Source organism: Clupea harengus, chromosome 1, assembly GCF_900700415.2.
Source record: "Clupea harengus chromosome 1, Ch_v2.0.2, whole genome shotgun sequence".
NCBI lineage: Eukaryota > Metazoa > Chordata > Actinopteri > Clupeiformes > Clupeidae > Clupea > Clupea harengus.
Window position 1 is genome coordinate 27,921,750 of NC_045152.1, and position 24,333 is coordinate 27,946,082.

General features: G+C 39.3%; 2 protein-coding genes across 2 annotated transcripts; one reads left to right on the forward strand and one right to left on the reverse strand.

Moving 5' to 3' along the window:
* Positions 1-15,286: 15,286 nt before the first annotated feature.
* LOC105894945 (4-galactosyl-N-acetylglucosaminide 3-alpha-L-fucosyltransferase 9-like) lies at positions 15,287-16,318 on the forward strand. Its single transcript, XM_012821503.2, has one exon. It carries the CDS (start codon positions 15,287-15,289, stop codon positions 16,316-16,318), a length of 1,032 nt encoding a protein of 343 aa, XP_012676957.2.
* A 2,033-nt stretch (positions 16,319-18,351) lies between these two features.
* nme4 (NME/NM23 nucleoside diphosphate kinase 4) lies at positions 18,352-23,792 on the reverse strand. The gene is made up of 5 exons (XM_012821512.3): positions 23,296-23,792; positions 21,592-21,722; positions 21,403-21,504; positions 19,457-19,569; positions 18,352-19,328 (listed from the first exon to the last, which is right to left on the reverse strand). Exons 1-5 carry the CDS (start codon positions 23,414-23,416, stop codon positions 19,214-19,216), a joined length of 582 nt encoding a protein of 193 aa, XP_012676966.1. The 5' UTR covers positions 23,417-23,792; the 3' UTR covers positions 18,352-19,213.
* Between the last annotated feature and the right edge of the window lie 541 nt (positions 23,793-24,333).

Genomic DNA, 24,333 nt, shown 5'->3' on the forward strand with positions numbered 1-24,333 from the left:
GTGTTTTAACTGTGTGGTAAACCTGGGGTTATCAACGTTAGTTAGTAAGCAGTTCAATCTTGCTAACTAGCTAGCTAGTTAGCTCCAACTTGCTAGCTAGCAGCTTACACTAGAATTGTTGAGGTCATTTTTACCTTGCTTTTAAAATACTAGAACTATGTTTGATCCCCATATGTATTTCACTCATTGACTTTTTCTAAAACCGTGTTATTCACCACATTTAGGTTTTTAATTTGGATTCATTAATGATGGTTAGCAAGCACATGCAGTGCAATCTTGCTAGCCAACTGTAGGTAGAGATAACGTATTTCCGCTGGGATCCGTTTTGAAACCGGAAGTTGGAACTTTACTACGGTCTCTGGTTGGTTAAAACTTGTCATCTGATCTGAACAGCCAATCACTTGTGTGTTTAGTCGTATGACTTTGTAAAAGTTCGGTTAACAAGTCAGTTGAGTATTGAGCCGTATAACTTCGCAGAAATAAAGAAAAATACAAAAAACGATTGTTTAAAAGGCAGGCGATCGACACAATTTCTCTACGAAAAAGTAAAGGTCCTGGTATTAGCCAGTCAAACAGAGTAAAGCACCCACTTCCGGTTTCAGTACGGATCCCACCGGAAATACGTTATCTCTACCTACACCAACATTCAGCTTGCTAACTAACTAGCTAGTGTTGGCTAGCTTGCATTGCTAGCTAACTACCAATACATTTTCACATTAGGCTGTGACATTACTTCTATACTAGTTGACATGACCAGTCTAGTCTTGATCAATTTAACATTCATTCTTATATCTATTTTTAGCTATTTTGTGATTTTTCATTTAAAAAAAAATAAAAAATGATACTACTAAATAGGAACATTTGGGGTGAGACATTTTTGAGAGAACATATATCAATCCCAGTGCTCATGTGTCTCAAAGTTCCAGTTCAATACATTGTTGTTCATCTACAGCTTTTTGCATTATTTCATGCATTGATATTATCAATAAGACATAATCTCTAAGCATTTACAATGTAGACTTGACTGGCACATCTTTTAAATCAAGTAAGTAGTCAGGTGTCCTAGCTAGGGGGTTGTGTGTTTGTGAGGGGGCGCGGATGGGGGCGGAAAGCTTCAGGGGCCTATAGATCATCACTTGATATGGTACCTGGAAAATCAGGAGGTAGCATGGAATTTTTTTTCAATGCAAGCGTGGGAACCCTGAATATGTGGAATGAAATATGAATGTTTTATACTTACCTTTAGTACCCTGTGAATGTAATACTGTATATAGCTATATTTGATAATCTCATGGAATATAATGAGTCAATGTGTGTTAACTGTTGATGACAATCCCTTACTCACTTTTTAGCTGTTTGCACTAATCTGTTTTGTTCTTGCAGCTACCTCCTGAAATATGTGGAATGAAATATTAATGTTTTATACTTACCTTTAGTACCCTGTGAATGTAATACTGTATATAGCTATATTTGATAATCTCATGGAATGTAATGAGTCAATGTGTGTTAACTGTTGATGACAATCCCTTACTTACTTTTTAGAAAAAGGGAGATGTAATATCTGTTGTGACTGTCACACGGTGCACACCGTAGCCCAAGGTGTACGTTCAGGAATGACGTATTGACGGCAGTTGGAAAAACCCCGGTGAATAAACCAGCACGAAATGAAGTCGGTCGTCAGCCTGAGTTTATACTAAAGTATATAAGTTAAGTTTATGTATGCCAGAGGGCAAAACATTACAATCAGTAGGGTGCATTTTGTTGGTCTAACATGCATTTCTGCATACATTCATAGTAATATTAATTTTCTTGTTTTTATTATAACTAATAATTTCAACTATACTGAACAAACCATAGTTTGATTTTTTACAGTGCATGCTTAGCATATTTCATATTTCATTAAAAAAAAAACCCATCTTACTTGATATACTGTTATTGATAAATACAGTTATGTGCAAAATAATAGCAGTGTGTTTAAAACAACAGAGAAAAAGTTCCATGTTCCTAATAGCATTTATTTCAATACATACAAAGGCACTAGGAGCAGCACACATTCAATTCCACATTGAAAAAATGAACTTTTTTTTTTTTTTAAACTGAAAATAAAGAAAAAGATTATTCGGCTGTTCAAAAAAATAGCAGTATCTGCATTTTCATTTACGAACTGGAATATTTACAGTATAAACTTTAAAATTAAATGAAGATTTAGCCCCTACTTTAAGCACTGAACTAATATTTAGTTGTGTAACCATTATTTTTTATCACTGCTTTACATCTGTTTGGCATAGAGTCAACATTTGACACCTGCTAACAGAAATTGCAGCCCAAGCTGACTGGACTACACTCCACAGATCTTCTGCATTCTTGGGTTTTGCATCAAAAACTGCATTCTTCAGGTCACTCCACAAATTCTCAATCGGATTGAGGTCCGGGGATTGGGCTGGCCACTTAATCACATCAATTTTGTTGGTCTGGAACCAGGATGTTGCCCGCTTGCTGGTGTGTTTGGGGTCGTTGTCCTGCTGAAACACCCATTTTAAGGGCATTTCTTCCTCAGCATAAGGCAACATGACCTCTTCCAGTATTTAAACGTACTGAAACTGGTCCATGGTGCCTGTTATGCGATAAATGGGCCCCACTCCAAAGTATGAGAAACATCCCCAAACCATTATGCTCGCACCTCCATGTTTTACAGTCTTCAGTGTACTGTGGCTTGTATTCAGTGTTTGGGGGTCGTCTCACAAACTGTCTGCGGCCTTTAGACCCAATAAGAACAATCTTGCTCTCATCTGTCCATAGAACATTGCGCCACTTCTCTTTCGGCCAGTCAATGTGTTCTTTGGCAAACTGTAACCTTTTCAATACATGTCTTTTTTTCAGCAGTGGTCCTTTACGAGGGTTTCTTGCAAATAGTTTGGCTTCACATAGGCGTCTTCTGATCGTTGAAGTACTCACAGGCAAATGAAGATCTTCTTTGATCTCTCTGGAGCTGATCATTGGTTGTTTCTTTGCCATTCTTGTTATTTTACGATATACGCGGATGGTGGTATTCCTTTTTCTCCCACGTTTTTCTGGTTTTCTTTGCCATTTTAAAGCATTGGAGATCATTTTAGCTGAGCAGCCAATTATTTTCTCCACTTCTTTATAAGTTTTCCCCTCTCCAATCAACTTTTTTATAAGAGTTCTCTTCTCTTCAGTGCAATGTCTAGACCGACCCATTTTACCACTGGACAAGGGCTAAAAGCAGCAGGTACAACCCCTGCTGCCTTCCTTCCTTAAATAAGGGCCATTATTGACACCATTTCTTCACCGACTGATTGACCTCCCTAATTGAACTCCACACTGCTATTAATTTGAACACACCCATTTGAACACCTTTCATTAAATTAGTCAATTACCCCGAATCAGCAGCATGCATGTCATGTCTGTTAAGTCTGTTGTTTGGCCATTGCTCTGCTGCACCTAGTCATTAATTAGTTCCCATGTTGTATCATAATTTCTGCCAAAATCAGTACTTAAACACATTAGTGATGTGAGACTGCTATTCTTTTGCACATAACTGTATATTCAACTGCATCTCACAATACATTCTGGATGGTAATCTCCCCTCCCACACAGTTGGTCCTGTTGAGAGTGGATAAGTGTATGAATGTATGTATGTAATTATATTTGTCCAGCAGGAGGCACTGTTGCGCCTCATATGACATCAGTCACGTGTGACTGATGATCTTATAAAGGGGGATGTTCACCCTCTCTCATTTACTTGTTACCTGACTCTCACGGAGAGCAGCATGTTGTACTTTTAATAAATAATGTCACGCATTGATGGCTAAAGAGACAAACGTCTAAACGTCCGTTCATTCCTCTGAATCAGTATTCCGCTGTGCAGGTAGGCAGAAGGTATAAGCCTACCTGTTAACAGGTCCATTCATAGTTTTAGGCAAACTCAAGAACATGAATGTGATTGTAGAAGGATTGGGTGGGACGAAATGTAATACCTGATACTGTAGCCATGTAGCCTGGATACCATCCGAACTTAGCCCCGCCCACAACATTTGAGGTCTGGAAGTTCGGTCTGGCACTGCTCCGTTGGTGAGAAATTATCAAAAATCAAAAAAATTGTTCGGACCAATCAAATTGTCAGGCGGGCTTTGTACGATGATGGACAGATGATCAACTGTAATGTAATCAACCAAATCACCAACACCAGGGGCGGAGAGCCCATTTCATTGTAGGGGGGGACAACACATGGTAACATTTCAGAGAGTAATTCCTGGAGGGGGGACATGAAAAAATGACTGTAACGAGAGCTAGCATAACTTAGCTGCTAAATACCGAATTCTCTTATAACATTTTACATCTGGCACAATGTACCCTAAGATATTAGAGTGACACATCGTTTTTTCCGAATTTCCAAAGCCCAAAACACAGGGGGAAAGGTGCCGGCTGTGTATTAAACAGTGTGGGAGACCCCACTCCCAACTCAATATATCAAGTATCAACAAACACACATATGTCTGCTCTAAAGTAAATGAAGCTGCTTGCAGCTAGCTATCTAAAATAATGTAGCCTACATACTGTATAGAAGAATAATCTAGAATAGGCTACTTACTGAGTTTGAAGTCAGTGTGAAGTTTAGATGTGGGTTACACATTACAGTCAGGGATGGATTAACGAACGGGCCTACCAGGCCCAGGCCCAGGGGCCCATGAGCTCAGAGGGCCCCTAAGCCAGAGCCTCTGCGTGAAGTCGCTGTGATGTATCTCTTATTTGTGGTTCAAAAAGGTGTATTTTGTTCATTTGCTAATGGCTTTAATTGCAGGGGTGCAAACTCGTCACCTTTCGGCGAAATTCGCCGTTTTTGATCCAAAATAGGTCATTTGTGTGATTCGTGTAGATCTGCAATAAAAATATTTTTAAGGGGGGGGGTCCTCCAAGTAATCTGAAAACGCAAGCTGTCATGAATATTTTTTTCAAACTTGTTCGTTTGGCCAACTCCATGTCACCATGACAGGCACGCTTTTTATTTCGGGTCTTCTGCCTCGATGCCGTAATAGACAGGTGTATTACAAGACATGTCTTTCGGGTGAAAGCGTTGGTTTCGAGCGGCCTTTTTAATATGGCATTTACGGTAACGTGAGACGTTGGTACGCTACAAGAACGTTATACTATCTAACGTAGGCTAACGTGCTAATGTCAGACAGTTGGCTGACAGACGCCTCGCAAATCACATCAACTATTTATGCTGGTTACAATAACTGTGTTATCGGATAAGTACAGTATCTTTTTCTCGGTAACTTTTGAAAAATCTAAGCGTGAAAACGCCGAAAAATTTACATTGACTTAAAAGACATGGCCGTCAGCCGAGATTGGTCCGGAGTTTAGCTGCTAAAGTTATCTTCTGTCCTGTCGTTTGAAGCAAACCTTTTAGCTCTGGCATTGGTCTCCCATTATGTATTTATCTATCACTTCACTGGATTGGAAGTCCATTTTCCAGGCTATCGCACACCCCCTTCATTGAGGCAGAGGTTAGGTTTGCCTCCCCTATGTGCTTTTTCACTGTGGTTTTATGACAGATCAGCAAGACTAAATAGCTTCTTCACATACGTGAAATACATTACATTACATTACCTATTATATGGATACAAACGACATATAATAAAAGTGTCTACAAATATTTCAGTGATGACAAACAATGAGAAAGCAAAAGTCATGCGCTCAACCCAGTGTGTGAGGGATTGCGCAATCTGAGATGAGGCGCAGCTCGTCGCTGCCTCACCTCGCGAGTCGCCTCTCTGTTTGAACAGGACATGGTCAAATTCAGCGATTTTGATCATAAAAATGATCGGAATCATACAAAAAAATGAATTTAAAGCAAAGATCAGTAGATACATATTAATATTTATTTTATCATTATTTGTTTTTTACTTTTAATGATGACTTTTACTTTTCATGAGGTATGTGTATGACCCGTTTTCTACTGCCGGGCGCTTCACTGCAACTGAACAAACTTACCACTCTCCTATTTCAGTTTGGTTTCAGAATGAGAGAATTTTAGGAGGAGGATGCCATTACTGTGGCTCAACTAGGAGTCAGGTGCAAATGGGCCTTGTCCTGACAAGCTAGACTCAAAGAGTAATGTAAAGGGAAAAGAATATGTGTTCCCACTGTCAGTTTTTCAAGAACACGGAGAAGCTAGGCCATGCCTGATGCAGCCTCTGTTGATTTTCTGTTCCTATAGGGCGTATTCACGTGACGTCAGCATCTCGCGTGGCGCCATCTTGGGGTCCACTTACTAAATGTCAGAAGAAGTTGACCTAGCGTGTACGCTGTCTGATTATGCGAGAGGCTTGCAACCTTATGTCCTTCTGCGTTACCAAAGAAAGATTTCAGCGGTTGGAATCGATCCTTTTTTGATTCAAGATGAGCAGTTAGACGCGGATCGCCTGCCGCCAGTGGAGGCAATGGATCTTGCGTCGTACTTAGTACTGGAGACAATTTTTTACACACAGGAAAGTTTCAAGGCGTACAAAAGTCTGCAGGCTTACAACTACGTCGTCTCTGGCTTTGTACAAAGCGTCAAGGGAAAACTGTTTGATGGGAAATACGTCGTGGTTGGGAAAGTTTTTGTATTTTACATTTGAGGTTAACCTGGAGATAATGTCGTTGTTTGTAATTCTTGTTACCATAGTAACCTTTACTGTCCTTCCCCCTGTTTACAGTGCAAGGCTAAATAAAGTCATACAGTGCTGCAGGTGCCCCCCTCCCCACATACCTTGGAGTTGTGAGGTTTTGTTCCTGAAGACTAAGCACTACAAAAAAACTCTACAGAAATGAAGGGTCAACATGTGCCCGTTCACCCCCATTCCATCACTATTTGGGGCAATGAATGATCTAAGTCATTTGGATAAAGATGGAAATGAATTCAAGATGCATTGCTGCATTCTCACTGTCACAATTTGTATGGTAGTATCTGCACTAAAACTTGATTTAGCGCTATTCTGTACAGTATGAATATGAATTCAAAACAGTATATCAAAACAGTATATTTATTACTATCCTTATCTGTACAGTATGAATATGAAATCAAAACAGTATATGAAATAGAAAACAGTATATCTTACTATCCTTATCTGTACAATATGAATTCAAAACAGTATATCAAATAAAAAATAGTATATCAAAACAGTATATCTATTACTATCTGTATCTGTACAATATGAATATGAAATCAAAACAGTATATCAAATAAAAAATAGTTTATAAAAACAGTATATCTATTACTATCCTTATCTGTACAGTATGAATATGAATTCAAAACAGTATATCAAATAAAAAACAGTGTCCTTATCATGTAATGGTTGGATCTGCAATTCAAGTTAAGGGGACAACTGATGGGCACATGTTTGTTAACACAGCACATACTCTGATAATTCTGTCTACCATCGGTTCTGTGGAACCACCAGTAAGGCTGACATAACCCATCTCCAAGGTTTCCTGTAACATCTTGTACTTCTGTTTCAACTGTCCAATCACACGTTCAACATGTATCCTCACATTGGCAATTCCTCTTGTGTGCTCGATGTCAACTGGGTCAAGCTGTTTGCTACCACGAGTGAATGTAGGAATGGCCAGTTTCACTTGGCGTAGGGCAAGGCTCTCTTGAATTGTGAAACCACGATCAGCCATGACTAAGTCACCAAAACATGCTGGCATTGTCCGAATTATCTCCTCTCGTTCAGGCCATTTGAGAAGGGGTGAGAGTCGTGCATCCATCACTATCATCCATGACCAGAAAATCCTTGAGACAGTAGGCTGACTGACATCAAATCGATATGCCAGATCTTGCTGAGGCACATTGAGCCTCAGTTTCATGAGAACCATCACAAACTCTTGAAATGGTGTTAAGGTTTTGGCCCTCCTTGACACATGGGCCTCAACCAAATTGAAAACTGTATTCAATGTATCAAAACTGGGCAAGCCTGTGTAAAATCGTACCTTGTCATCACTGTCATGACAGTTTGAAAAATACTCCTGAGTAAAAGACTGCATCTTGCTTTCCTTGAACAGATAGTTAAATTCAGATGTCTGGGAAGATTTGTCAGAAGTGCTTGTACCTGTGAGTTCCGTACAACTGGATGGAGTCTGGTTTTCTGCATGATGTGAAGTTGTCCGTGTTTCTTTGGTACCAGTAGTAGCGTTGTCTTGTTCCTCAGGAGCAGCGAGAACCTTTGAAGCAGGCACGTACACAGGCTTTTCTGAATTTTCAAGCTCACATTTCCTTGATTCACTTTCTAACCTTTTCACTTTCTTGACAACATCACGCTGGAGATGTTCTTCACGATGTTTTCTGCGCCGAGCTGTTCGTTCGGCTCGTTCGGCTCTTCCGGCCTCTTTTATCTTGCTGTGCCCGAGGTTGAGACTAGGTACCCAATCGACATTAAACTGGTCCCATTGTTTGCTAGGCTGTCCAGACACGAAGTGTTTACCACACACACGTTCATTCTCCAACTTCTCCGCTGTCAGATCCGCTCTACTTATGGCAGAAATCCATTGTCTGCGCCTAGTAGATGTTAGTCCCTCCACATGTTCCCCCTGGTTAGTTATCACACGCGGGACGCGAAACAACCTAAACTTTTCGCGGTGTGTGTGCGCTTTACCCGTCCTAGTCCCACATCCAACAATGAGGCACAGTACCATAATTACAAGGCACTGAAATTGTGTCTCCTTCACAATATGATGGTCAGAGCGGCATAAAACACAGCAAAACAATGCCGTACATGGACCCCAAGATGGCCGCCAAAGCTTGTTGTTATGGATAGGGGTCACGTGAGTGAATACGCCCTATAGACAATGCAGCCAGCGTGGAAGGTTCATAAGCAAAGCAGACCATGCTTTCTAAATTTTTCCGAACATATGGAGGTCAAAGTGCCGCTAGTTTAATGTGACAGTGATCAAGAATGATTATCCCTTATGCCAGGGGTCGGCAAGTAACTTGGGCCGCGGGCCAGTATTTTTCCTCGCCACTAGGTGGCGGGCCAAAGTCTGGGTTACTGCATATTAAGACGCTGCGATAGGTGCACTCGCAACAACTAGGCCTACGTGGAGAATGGATAGGTCTACTACAAATAACTAATGATAATAAACCATGTGAATGAGCCCATTGGTTGTCTGTTTGAATAATTTAATTATTTTAACGAACTCTGTCTTAACCCCCTGTCAATATAGCCTTGCCTATTGTGAATAATAGCAATGACGAAGTTTTTTCAACATTGAGCCTCCTAATTAGACCTAGGCTACTACTTAGAGTCCATCTTAGACTACTTTTATTTCGAAATAGTTGGTTGACGCACCTCCTTACAATGTTTATTGTTTGGGAAAATAGCGTGCAGAGAGAAATTAGCATACAATGTCTTTGTCAAAAGGTCTGAAGAGGAAAGTTGACAACGACAACAGAGCCTATTAAACTTTGCCTTCATCTTACCCGGCTTCACTAATGGAAAGCCCATGTGTCTCATCTGCAACAAAGTTGTTGTGGTTTGCAAAGGGTACAATGTCAATGATCAGGCTATGTCTCTTCAATTTAAGGAGTGATGAGGCTGGTGCACTCAATAGCACGCTATCGACTAACATTACCTCAGACAAGGTAGCTAGCTAGCAGGTTAGCTGGCAAAATAGTCTTACAAAACGAGATGACGATACAAATTTTAAAAGATGTTTTTTCTGACTTCCACAAACAGAAAACACAGCCGATTACCCGCGTTGTCATTATTGGTGCACAAAAACAGCTCTCACTGACGTACACCGGTGCTTGCTTTGTAGTAACAAAGTGACTTGTCATTTCTATGAGTGAGGTAACGTTAAAATTCGCTTTATTGAACGTCCTTCAAAAGTCCCCCAACAAAAGTGTCATGGGTTTACGATCCATTTAAATTCCATTGATCTACCGATGTCAATTCAGAGATGCTAGTTATAAACCAACCGACACTTCTCTGTGACAGCCATACGAAGACGTTACGAGAGGGTTGCCTTGCCAGAACAAACAGGAGGATGCTAGATAATATTACTATTTCTAATACGTTTTTGAAATTTGACATCAACATGGTCTGTCATCCAAACGTGGTGGCTCGTCATCGTTGGTGCACATAAATACTGTCTCATCCAGTGAGAATAGACGCGGGCGTTTAGGATTACTAGCCATAACTGTAAAACACACTGTTTCTCCTCAGGCGATCTGTCAGTAGTGAGATCTAGCGATAAAAAACTTCAGAAAAGTCAATGACAGGAAACCCAGTTTCCGGTTTCAAAATAAAAGTAAAATGTTAATCTAACCATTAGCGGGGTATTATTTCATGAATTAATGTTGTAGTATAAAAACTGTCTCTTTAAAAAAAACTGTTACGATCGGAATAATTTGACGGGCTCAAAAAATGAACTGGCGGGCCACAATTTGCCCGCGGGCCGCCTGTTGCCGACCCATGCCTTATGCTATATATTCCCTCAAAATGGAAAACCTGTCTCTATCATGGTTTTCATAATTTTTAGGGGGAAATCGTCAGTAGCAATCTATAACACAATTATATGCTTATCGTACATAGGCCTACACGATAGAAACTATTAAAAAGCCGTTTCAATTAAATGAATCATTTCTTATTTAATTTGTTATTTTTGTCATATACAGATATGCAATGATGATTGCTGGACAATATGTATCTTGTTCGCCAATGTCAAGTCTCTATTTGATCATGTGACGAGACGATACGATATAGCTAGTTTAGGGGCAGAATCTGACCGTCAAGACCTACAAGCTGAGCGCAGCCAGAGGCACAGTACACCTGCCGAACGACGCCTTTCAAACATAAAAGTGGTGATGCATGATTTGCTCTTTCAATGGACAGGATAGCCAGCCCATTCAGCCTCTCCTGCCCCATGCAGCTCAGGTAGGTCTTAATCAGTTTCAATTTGGAAAATAATCACTCGGCTGTTGCCCTGTCACATGTAATGTCAGAAACAATAGCAGGGCAGTGCACCGAAGGTGGATGTTACAGTTCGACCGTTAAATTCAACACATTGTTGGTCAAATATATATATACGCCTAATGGTGTTTGTGTGTGCGTGCGTGTTTTGCGGGCGCACAATCATTTTTTTTTTCGCAAAGGAGGGGGGGCCTTTAACATTTCCAGGCCCAGGGGCCCGTCGTTTCTTAATCCGTCCATGATTACAGTTGTGGTGTTCCAGGAGGACTTGTAGAATTTGCAGGAATAGGACACAGACTAGCCTATTGTATGTCGCAGCACAGTCATGTCGTGTTTGTACACTGTAAGCCCCAATAAGTTGAGTTTACTTAAAAAAATTGAGGAAAGTGGTTGCCTAAAAAACATTGAGTAATGTCTAATGAAAACTTGAGTACATTTAACTTAAAATCTTTTGCAATATCAACTGCTTTGCATAGTGACTACACTTAAAGCATTAAGTTCAATGAACATTAAAATTCCAAGTTGATTCAACTTAAAATCTATTGCAATACACTAAGCCCAGATAAGTTGAGTTTACTTAAAAAAATTGAGGAAAGTGGTTGCCTTAAAAACATCAAGTAATGTGTAATGAAAACTTGAGTACATTTAACTTAAAATCAATTGCAATATCAACTGCTGTGCATAGTGATTAAACTTAAAGCATTAAGTTCAATGCACTTAATTCCGAAGTTCATTTCACTTAAAATAAAATTGCTAAAAAAATCGCTTTGCATAATTACTACACTTAAGTGTGTAAGTTCAATGCACTTAATTACAAGTTCAAAATGAAAAAATTTTTATTTCACTTTTATTTCAACACTTTTTAAAAAACCAAAAATACAAAAACGTAAAAAATAAATACAAAAATAAAAGTTTTTTTTTCATTATTGCAACCAGTTAGCACCTACTCGCAAGCTTGCATCTTGTGGCAGCTTGCATTTCCCCAAATTAAGCATAACCTGAACGTACACAGACATTCCTGATATAAACAAGGAAAAGGCTCTGTTCTTGCTTAACTTCCATGTTTTAGTCTATAATGTTTAAATAGCTGTGCTCTCTTTTCACAGCTATGAGGACAGTACTTGCACTTCCAAAACATTGTAAAAAAAACAAGAGGAGCGATTCAATTAAACATGCTCCGCATTCAAGTTGTGACCACGTTAGGTTAACCACGGCAGATTTGTAGTTTGTTTTTTTGCCAAATTAATTACAGACTTAATTTACTTAATGCTTTTCAGCTGTCAAGAGCATTCACATTCCCATAATGCACTCTGGTCATGACTAAAACTCAGTAATTGAAAGCCGCTTAACTTAAAACACTTAGGTTATTCACTCATTCGACTTTATCTACAAAGTAGTAGAATATACTTAGAATTTTTTAGTAATCACACTTAGTAGAATATACTTAACATTTGGTAGTAATATCATAAAACTTAAATTCTTTAAGTGAATAAAACTCAGTAATTGAAAGCCACTTAACTTAAGTTAACACTTATGTTTACTCATTCGACTATATCTACAAAGTACTTAGAAGTTTGTAGTAATGTCATTACACTTAGTAGAATATACTTAACATTTGGTAGTAATATCATAAAACTTAAATTCTTTAAGTGAATAAAACTCAGTAATTGAAAGCCACTTAACTTAAGTTACACTTATGTTTACTCATTCGACTATATCTACAAAGTACTTAGAATTTTGTAGTAATGTCATCACACTTAGTAGAATATACTTAACATTTAGTAGTAATGTCATAAAACTTAAATTCTTTAAGTGAAAAAAACTCAGTAATTTAAAGCCATTTCACTTAAAGTTATTCACACATTCGACTATATCTACAAATTGGTAGAATATACTTAGAAACTTGTAGTAATGTCATCACACTTGGTAGAATATACTTAACATTTAGTAGTAATGTCATAAAACTAATTTTTTTTAAGTGCACTGTAATTAAATTGTTTACGTACAGTAGACTTGATAAGAAATTGGAAAGAAGAAATTCTCCTCCCTTCCCTTCAACATTCTAGTCATGTCAGTAGGCTACCAACTTGCTGAGCCTGCTGTGGGCGCATCAGCGCAACCTGATGTTCATGTTTCCAAACCTGAGGCAATTTCACATGGATACAGACAGCACCAGGTATTACATTTCGTCCCACCCATCCTTTTACAATCACATTCATGTTCTTGAGTTTGCCTAAAACGATGAATGGACCAACTGCGTGGAAGGGGAGATTACCATCCAGAGTGTATTGTGAGATGCAGTTGAATATATTTATCAATAACAGTATATCAAGTAATTGTTTTTTTTTTTTTTTATGAAATATGAAATATGCTAAGCATGCACTGTAAAAAATCAAACTATGGTTTGTTCAGTATAGTTGAAATTATTAGTTATAATAAAAACAACAAAATTAATATTACTATGAATGTATGCAGAAATGCATGTTAGACCAACGAAATGCACCCTACTGATGTGTCAACATGCTTTGGAGAATAAGCTGAACTTAAAATGTGTCATTAGAAGAAAGCTGGGCGACGCACAGGGCTTCACTGATGTTTTTGCCTTCCTTCCTACGGGATCCGGTAAAAGTTTAATGTATCAGCTGGCACCGATGGTCTACATTATGGTCATACTACATTGCTCTGATTGGTTCTAGGTATATCCAATTGAGCGAAGAGGCATTTTTTTTTCCTGGTTCGGTTGAAACACGCACCATAATCACAGCCCAATGGAGCAGTATCAGACTCATATTCTGACTAGAATTATGAGTATGACATCGTCAGGCTAGTAGTCACGTGAAATTGCCTCAGGTTTGGAAACATGAAAATCAGGTTGCGCCGATGCGCCCACACAGCAGGTTCAGCAAGTTGGTAGCCTACTGTAGAATGTTGAAAGGAAGGGAGGAGAATATAAACAAACACGACATGACTGCGCTGCGACATACAATAGGCTAGTCGGTGTCCTATTCCTGCAAATTCTACATGTCCTCCTGGAACACCACAACTGTAATGTGCAACCCACATCTAAACTTCACACTGACTTCAAACTCAGTAAGTAGCCTATTCTAGATTATTCTTCTATACAGTATGTAGGCTACATTATTCTTCCCGAAATAGGGCTCAGAGCTACCACATGCCTATAATGATTGTATTGAAATTCATATTCTTAGAGATATGGTGTCTGTTAACGTACTAAGACATGAAAGGTAGGCCTATACCTTACTAAAGTTGTTAACTTGTCTAAAAGTGTTTCCTAAACCATCTCTTAAGAGTTCCCCTGAGAGATACCTTTCTACTTATGCCTTAAGAGACTAAGGCCCTTGGCTCTGTAAGGCACCTTGAGACAATCTTATTGTTTTGGCGCTATAGAAATAAATATATTATTTGAATATGAATGTATGAGATTATCGTCATACAGTTAGGTTTGACATGAGATGAATATGATGGGCATTAGATTGAAGCAGGTGATTATTATTAGAAAGACCTTCAACAAGAATGCCACAATGCATGTCAAAATAAAAAAGGCTCTAAAGACGGACGGCTGTAGGCTAGATGTTACTCTATTGTTATTTCTATTCGTAAGGGTTTAAAAATGAACTGCTAATTAATTTATGACCATGTATTTTATTTTATCAAAATGAAGTACAACATGTAATGCAACTCGTATCTTGGTTACATCCCAGTCAACACGAACACAACATTGTTATGCTCTAAAACGATCAGTTGATTTGAAAACTGTGTTATGCTAAGAGTGGTCCAGACCAACCTTACGAAAGAGAAGGTATACCTTATAGGTTTTCTTAATGACTTCTTTAATAACAATGCTTGTTATCATTATCTTATAAAAGATTCCGGACATTCTGCTATTCTTTGTCGGAACTATACAAACTGGTTAAGCACGTTTTTCTTACCTGTTAGTCAGTTTCTGTTTTGCATAAAAAAAGTTGTTGTTAAGTGAAATGTCAAGGGAGACCAAAGGAGATTTACTCAACGTTATTTAGAGCCCAGGATGGGACCACCAGGAGAAAGTGGTGGGTTGCTGAATTGTACTTTTCAAACGTAGATTCCGTTTGCATTTAGAAAACTACAAAAAAGAAAAGAGGCGAATATACCATTAAAAAACTGCAATATTCAAAAGAGTTGTAGTACTTGTTAATGTGCGCAGTTATATTTGTCAAATAGTTTTACTATTGCTTAAACCCTGTCAACTATAGGCTATGTACATTGCACATTTTTATGTAACTGATCAAACTTTCTTTTCAGCAGGAAAAATGGCACGTGTCCAGATGAAAAGGAAGCAGGTGGTCTTATGTGTTATACCTATAGTTTTGATGATGCACCTCATGGCCAAAATATTTCACAGTCAAGAGAGTCAGCCACACCAAAAAGATACCATTCTACTGATCTGGTTTTGGCCATTGGGCCACGAATTTGAACCAGATTCCTGCACCTCAAAATTTAACATAGACGGTTGTCATCTCACTGCTGACAGATCACTGTACACCGAGGCAGATGGAGTTCTTCTTCATCAAAGAGACATTGCCAAGGACCTTTCAAATCTACCCAAATTACACCGGCCATTCTTTCAGCAATGGGTAGGGATGCTATTTGAATCTCCTGAGGATTCAAGCAGAATACCTGGCCTGGACAACTTCTTCAACATCACTATGAGCTACCAAGAGGATGCTGACATTGTTGTTCATCGAAAGTTGGTGTTAAAACATAGAGACACTGAAGAGAGCAACCCCTTACCAACAAAAACAAAATCTTTTTGCCGGCTGGATTACGGCGATCAGGATGAAAGTCCTGAAAGACTGAAGTACTACAGTGACCTTAAAGAACTCATTACTGTTGAAGTACTTAGACAGCATACTCAGAATAGTGCTGAGGTATACTCATCAGCAGTTAAAAGTTGCAAGTTCCACTTGGCATTGGAGAGCACTAAACATTCTGATGAGAAAACAGCAGAATACATGGCTGAAAAACTCCACAATTCGCTACACTGGGGCACAGTGCCAGTGGTTTCAGGGCTATCAAGGAAAATATATGAAGGCTTAATCCCCAGAGGTGCCTTCATTCATGTGGATGACTTCAACAGTCCAAAAGAGCTTGCTGACTATCTTAGCATGCTGGACGAGAATGAAGATAAATATGACCAGTTCTTAAGCTGGCGCAAAAACTTTAGTGTCACACATTTTGCCTTTCCACTGGAGCACGCGTGTCTGGCATGCAGCTACATCCGAGAGACTACAGTCCCCCAAGTTTTCAGTCATATTGGCCAATGGGAAGAGAGCAGGGACTAAACTGGTGTAAGAACTAGTTTGACAGGTCTGTGTGTGTTAGTGTAGGCATAGTCACTTTGAAGACCCATTTACACACACACACAGAGAGAGAGAGAGAGAGATAGAGAAAGTGGGAAAGAGAGAGAATGTGTGTGTTTTAATTCAAATGTTGCTGTTAAGGAAATTTTAGAAAAGTCATATTATAAAAAATCTTTTATACATGTACAGCTTCTGGTTGGCGCTGCAGAATCCCCCGGGGCCCAGCTGTATGATCTGTATTTCCTTCAGCATTTAGAAACATGTAAATGCGCAAACCTCTACCACCCATTGCTCCATGATGCAGTTAATGCACCCGTTGCCTGGATGTGGCAAAATAGATTAGGCATGTTAATACATGCATTTACAAAATAGATGGATAGATGGATGGATACTTTATTAATCTCGAGGGAAATTTAGGTCATCCAGTAGCTTATACACTTATACACTTACAGTATACACCTCACCGACATACGTACATAAATCACATATACTATAGGGAGAACATATTCACACGGGGGGTGTTTACGGATACAAGAATGGGTCTGACCCTATGATACAGTATGCAATGATTGTGACAGTGTCGATGTCCAGAGGAAAGTGTTCTTGTGCTGCTGGTGTGGATAGTGCAAAGATAGTGTTCTTGTGCTTGTGTGTGTGTGGATAGTACAAAGAGCAGAGAGATAGTGCAGAATATATAAGTGGTTAAGTCTGTGCAAGGGGCTAGTATAGCCAGTAAAGGGATGGACAGTGGGTTGGTATATAATGAGATGAGATGAGATGAGAAGGGGAGGGCAGACTGAGGTAGACTCATGCAGGGAAGACCAGCCAGCCCCCCCCCCCCCCCCCCCCCCCCTTCTGCGTAGCGTTGTAAAGCTGAATGGCCCTGGGGACAAAGGACCTCCTCAGCCTGTCCGATGAGCATGACAGTGACAGGAGTCCGCCACTGAATATGCTCCTCTGTTTGTTGAGAGTTCTGTGTAGTGGGTGGTGGACATTGTCCAAGACCCACTACACAGAACTCTCAACAGACAGAGGAGCATATAGGTTTTTAGTGAGATAACTAGCATCTGCCTCTACCCACCTGTTGTTACCATTCCAACTGTGTTTCTGGTTCTACCAGGCTGGAGTATTTAGTACTCCAAAGTTACATATCTGCCTATTTAAAGCAATGCAACTAGCAATCTAACTACTGAAAAGGCATAAAAAAAACCTCATAAATATCAACAACTGTACAGCTGGTACTGATAAAAGGTACTGTTACTGATGTTGCAGGTTGGCAAATTGTTGCATACTGTCACTTTAAAGTCTTTACCTTGAATAATATATAAGGTAATAAATTCCACATTAATAAAAAATGGTAATTGTATTACATTATATTGTATAACACAATTCAATTACATTTTGAGTTTGAACTTGAAGACAAGCCAGTATATTTGGGAAACACATGAACTTTACAGAGCTTTACAAATGAGGAGCAATTATGGTTACATGGCTCACATATAATATTTGAACCAGACGTTTGAACCATTTAATTGATGAAATAATGTATAAATCATGGGGTCATATTCTCTGAACCCTGGAAATATTCTACGTAGGCTCTGAGTCACATCCAGTTTCCAGTTTGTATGTTTGTTTTGTTTTGCTTTGTCTTTGACTTTGACTTGGTTAATCACTTGTTATAATTCTATGTTTATTAAACAGCCCTAAACAACTGACATTTATTCAGGCATATTAGTTTCACAGATGTGACTGGGATCATTTTGATTTGTCTGGTTGATCCTCATAAATCAATGGTACTTCTTATATATTGTGCTGTACTCTTGGCTATATGTAGGCTACATGACTTATTTTCAAAATATGGTTTGGTGGTGCTAGTGCTGTAGTCTAACAGTAATGTCTCTCTTGGCCACTAGGTGGTATCACAATCATTCTTTTAATGTCATCATCTTTGTGTGTCAGCGTCCTTTACACAGTATTGCCGTTTCATCTTTTGTTTTGATTTTTTAAACATTGACCAGAAAGGACTTTAGTTTATTCATGTATTCAATAAATCATCTTACATACAAGACACTGAATGTAAAGATCAATATTCCCAGGTATGCAAATATGTTCAAATAAAATGTTGTCTTGCCTGTGTATCATTCATTGTGTGATTTTATGAATCATTGTATAGCTGATCTAGTAAAAGGACATCTCAAAACATGAATGCTAGATTGTATTATTGCTGTTCACACAATTTCATATTTGTAAAACAAAAGTGCAACTTGAATGTTGGTTTTCCTAAATTGGTTACAAATAGCAAATCATTTACTTTCAGACAACTAGTTATAGTCTGCCATAATTTCTTTAATACATTTTAATTAAAAATGTAGTTTCTCCAGCACTGGATTCATTTGTATATTCATCTAATGTCTTGTAACATTGGTACATTTATTTTGTAACATTAAACCCATTATACTTTCCAATATTATTGTATTTACAAAGCTTCCATCTCACTTTTATTATGGTACAAAAGCTCTGATTACACTAGCACTTGGCTTTTTTGAAGGGCATTTTCCTGCTTATTTTCCGGTTATTAGAGAAGTACATTTTACATACAGTTTTGAAATACCATTAGGTTCCTGATGGTAATCTTGGGTTTCATATGATCATCCACGAACACTCATCACCCTAAATGTTAGTTTCCTCTTATCATCATGGATATCCTTCCATTTTGCCATCCTCTCCTGGAGAAACTCTGTCATGTTTGTTGAGATTATATGTGCATTCATCAGTGGGATGCCAGAGAACTGTGATTGAGGTAAGAGTCGTCCCACTCTGTGGAAGTTCCAGTGCGCCTGTTCTCTCTCTTTTTGTCCACCACTTTTTCGTTCCAAACTAATAGAGGTTGCCGTGGTCGCAGCACTCCCATTCAATCAGCTCTGAGCTTTGGAACCACAGCGCGATCTCCTTCTGGGCCCCCTCAACCGAGTCAGATGCGTGGATCACGTTCCTAAAACAAACAAACAAAGATACAAACCACTGCTAACCCAGCACAGTCTTGGTCTGAATCAGTTTCATCAGTGTGTGTGTGTGTGTGTGTGTGTGTGTGTGTGTGTGTGTGTGTGTGTGTTTATGTACCTGCTGATATGAATGCTGAAGTCTCCTCGAATCGTTCCAGGAGGAGCCTCAGCAGGGTTTGTGTCTCCAACTAACATTCGGGATGACCTCACCACATTATGCCCCTCCCATACCTAAACACACACACACACACACACACACACACACACACACACACACACACACACACACACACACACAAACAAAAATGACACACTCAAACATCCAAATGCCCATTCAAGCAAGCACATGACGAACTGTTTTTATTGCGCTGGAAGTTATTTATGTGAAAGTGGTGGCAGGTTTGTACACCTGGAGGACAACTTGTGTGGTGTGGTGGTGTGGTTCTGATTGAGAAATGTAAGAATGTTAATGTAAGATTTGGAGATGACCTTTGCAACAAAACATTTTAGAGAACTAACCATTAGAAACCATTTGTCGCTAGAGAGAAAATTGTGGACTGAGTTTGTTTTTTCCCCAACGGCACTTCACACAGCATTTTGATCAAGCATACTAATTAGAGTCTCATTGTATTGTTGACATTAGACTAATTAGAGTGTCATTGTATTGTTGACATTAGACTAATTACAGTGTCATTGTTTTGTTGACATTAGACTAATTAGATTGAAGTTGTTGCCATCATCAGGCTTAAAAAGAAAACAGTTTAATTATACAGCAGGCTCCACAGAAACAGAGTCTTGAATTGAGCATTTTGTTATAAATTAAAGGCGATCAATACAATGTCTACGTTTAGAAAAAACGCTACTATCCTTCATATTTTTATGTGTTGACTGTTGTCTGGAAACTACTGGACTAGACAGGGTTGGTGGTCATTAATATGCCTTGATTTGTTAAAAAAATATATTTTAAAAGTGATTAAACAAGGTTGTAGCTCTTGTCTGAACTTGATATATTTAAACTGGCCTAAGTAGAGCCAGATAGTTATTCAGTCCCACCAAACACATTAGGGAGATACCAATACCAAAACATCCCTCAAGCCAGGCCTGTGCAAATGTCTACTCAGCTTACCTTATCCACAAATCATCTGATAAAACAGATCTGTTGTTGACTTTATTCAACAGCAACCCCATTGTCAACTGAAAATTGCTATTTAACTATCACCTACATAGTTCATCAGAGCTCACTCATTGAACTGGCCTGGTAGAAAATTCACTAGGTTAATTTCTTCTTGAGCGAGGGCCAGCAAAAATTGAGCTAAAGCAGTCTGGCCATCCTGGACTCATTGTCCGTTTTGAAATCTGCTGTTTGTTTTGTAGCTATGGGGGGACCCTACAATGGCTGACAGTCTACTGTAGACAGTCAGAGATACTGAGCTTGACAAACCAACAGATAAACTGATACCGTGAATTGTAATAGCATTCCCCATTGACTTTTGTGGACAAAATATAATCATGATAGGAGAAAAGGCAATTATCTGACAGAAGCAAGATTCTTGCCACATAGTTTCTGCTGTTAAACCCTGAATGACTGCGCTCCTGACTGCCAGCGATGCTTTGAAATGTGGTCACAGAAATCAGATCTCTGCTTTCCCTGTGGTGTCTGGAAGGGACCCAGGGTTTATCAGGTCAGGTAGCTTTCTGTTTCAGGGAGCAGAAACCTTCCCTTGGACTTCCTCTGAATTTACCAATCAGCACATTTGCTCCAATAAGCAAAATGATTTATTGAGTGGTTGCTGTTGTCCTTGTTTACATTTGAGAACATAATTACAAGTCAGATTTTCCTGATGTACTTAAGTGCCTCCTACATGATGAGATTGAAAATTTGACACAGCAGATTTGACACGTGTATACAAACACCCAAGTGTAAAACATGAATGATGTGCTGAGGGCTAATATCTCATCACAACATTCATGAAAACATCTCGGTATGCCATCTGAGCTCAACACTTAAATATGGCTTTTTTACAGTGCTAGCCATTGGCTACGACAAATAAAAGAGGGTCTCACCATGGCAACCACAGGGCCAGAGGTCATATACTGCAGCAGACTGGGATAGAAGGGCTTCTTGCACAGAGACGTATAGTGTTGCAACAACAGCTCTTCAGACACCTGAGGCAAAGGGAGTACGAGAGAGGTTGGAGAGAATGTGGCAGGACATGTTCGCCATACTGAGTCGTCTGCAGGCTTGTATCTCACCTGCAGCATTTTAAGACCAACAAGTTGGAATCCGCGCATCTCAAAGCGCTGGATGATCTGACCAACGAGACGTCTCTGGACTCCATCAGGTTTGACTGCTATAAGGGTCCGTTCTCTTATACCCCCCTTAACTAGAAAAAGCACACATTAAACACACAAACCACCGTCATACACACTGTAGAACACTTTACCAATGAACTCTACCACACACACACACACACACACATCACTTGGATGTACTCTGGAGTAACACTAATCTACTGATGTAATTCCAAAGGGCCTGACATGCATGTGCTCCCCATGCTCTCTATAACACAATTAACTTAATAGATTCCCATACACCAAAAAGATTTAGGAATGAAGTCACAGCCGAAGTAGTATCCGGAGCATGTGGTTTCAGGACAGTATTATATAGGCATATAAATATATATATATATATTCTACCAATATAAACAGAGAATACGTTCACAATATTTTAAAGCAACATATCAACACAGACGCATGTGCGTGCTCGCAACACACAAAAACAGAAGACTTCACTAATTTTATGTGGAGTCACTATAGACAACCCACGGTGAGCACCTGAGGATAACCGACCGAACTACAAAAGTGAAGTGTAGCCAGGTCGTGACCGGTTTAATGAATGGACGCCGAATGGAAAGTACTTGTGACAGCTGAAATATTTTTCTCACTGGCATCAGAGTTCTACGGAGCCTTTGAATTTTTTGTATCCAGTGCGCATGGATTATCTTGTGAACATAATTTATCGTTCTGTTCGCACTACACGAAAGCGGTCTCGTGGGTACAAACATCTTTTCTTGTTCGCACAATGTATTATCTTGTTCGCACACGAAAGTTTTTACATTTCCAAGATACCCATGCATCTTTCCCGAAGTCTGAAACTGTTGCTGGATAAAGTCTGTGATTTCATCTAAGTCTGCATACCCATATGCTGCTATGCTGTCTGGTTAGAGCAGCAATATTTTCTTTGTAGACATTCTGGAATTGAAAATAAACTTCATTGTGCAAAAGAACATATTCCTTCAAGACCTAATTGCAATCCGCAAATCTGGCAAAAGGTTGTTGTTATCTTTAGTTCAGTTTTTCACCAATTGTTTATGTCTCGGTCCAAGACACTATATTTTTTCGCGTCTACAACGCCAGAACTGTGTACGAACACCAGACTTTTTGCGCGGACACCGAATAGAGAGATAGAGGACTGTCAGGGGCAATTCGCTGAATTCGATAAAAACGTGTTTTGCGTTAGAAATCGCGGACTGCGCCTTTAATTGCAGTCTCTGCTTTTCTGTAAGATTCGACAAGTAAATGACATAAAACCTATGTTACACAGATTTGAGGGCTATATAGTTATCTTGGGCCACAACAAACGTAGGCTACAAGGACAAGAACGTACATTGTGCGAACAAGATAAAACAAATAGTGTGAACAAGATGATACATCTACACACTACATAAAAATTCTCTCTTCACGGGCTCCATTTACTTCAAAAGCATGGGATGGTTTATCTCTCAAGCAGTACAGTGGTCCTCGTTCCCACAACACACATTCAGTTCAACTCTGTCGTAACCCATGACTAAATGAATAAACAGCTTCATACTGCAAGATACAAAGTAGACATGTGCATTAAAACATTCTTTCAAAGTCAAGAGTGAGAGAAAAAACATGAGGACATGCAATTATTACCTGAGGTATTGCTGATGTAGCGCGCACATTCATGTATGAATTTGGGCATCACTCGCTGTCCATTCATGTGCTTCACTTGAAAAGTTATACCACGAAGCAGACATCTGGGGAAAAGCGCCATTTCAAAATATTTTAAATGTGAACATAAAAAAAAAAAGTTATATGAACGCTCTATGAGCAGCTAAATGTTTTGCTGGAACTTGGATTTCGCCTTCACTCCTGCGGGCAGTTTCCTGTTAGTTTGACAAACTTAAGTCGCGTGCACAAATTACTGTAGGGGCGTAACAAGCCCGTGCTATTTAACCTCAAGAATTCTGTCCCGTATGTATGTGTAATTAGAAGATTGTGATCAATATAAGCCTCTTCGGTTACAAATACAAGGCACAAGACAGAAAACGAACTTAAACAAATGAATGAAAATAACAGGAAAATAACTTAAATAGTCCACTCCCTCAAAATCCAGTTACCACAACTGGTCTTTCCACAGTAAAACAAACATGTACAAACACACCAGGTCATTCAACTGCCTGGTCAGGCTATTCAGCCAATCAGTTTGTCACTCCCAGTGGGAAGACAGATTGTCCCAGGTCAGTCTGTGTGGTAATATGTTAGCGATTGACAGGGTGAGTGGGTAACCGGGAAAATAACACAGGCTTAACAAACACATGCATATACAGTGGATAGTAATTACTAAATTGACAGTACATTTCCCTTTTCTGTTTGTATGCATGTCCCTCCAATTGTCTTCAAACCCCACCTTAATATTTTCACACAGACTTTGCTAAGGCAGAGTGTGTTCAGCTCATATCACAACAAATTCAACAGACTATACACATACAACTGATTGAGACAGGAACCTTTCAATGCCATTTTTCTGTGTGCACCACAGTCAAGCCAGGGGGCAGACCCCCCGTGGTCCAGCCCAGTGGATGTTAGCAAGAAGTACATCTTGGTTGGTTGTGTAATTTCAGAACAGTGTTGTGCTGTATTTCAGGGCACTTTACTGAAGAAATCTGACACAAAGATAAACACCTTGCT

Coding starts and splice junctions, on each gene's coding strand:
- nme4 (XM_012821512.3), bottom strand. CDS start 23,416: ATGGCGCTTTTCCCCAGATGTCTGCTTCGTGGTATAACTTTTCAAGTG. Junction 21,505..21,591: donor TTGGTCTTAAAATGCTGCAG/GTGAGATACAAG, acceptor CCTTTGCCTCAG/GTGTCTGAAGAGCTGTTGTT. Junction 19,329..19,456: donor TTCAGCATTCATATCAGCAG/GTACATAAACAC, acceptor TGTTTGTTTTAG/GAACGTGATCCACGCATCTG.
- LOC105894945 (XM_012821503.2), top strand. CDS start 15,287: ATGGCACGTGTCCAGATGAAAAGGAAGCAGGTGGTCTTATGTGTTATA.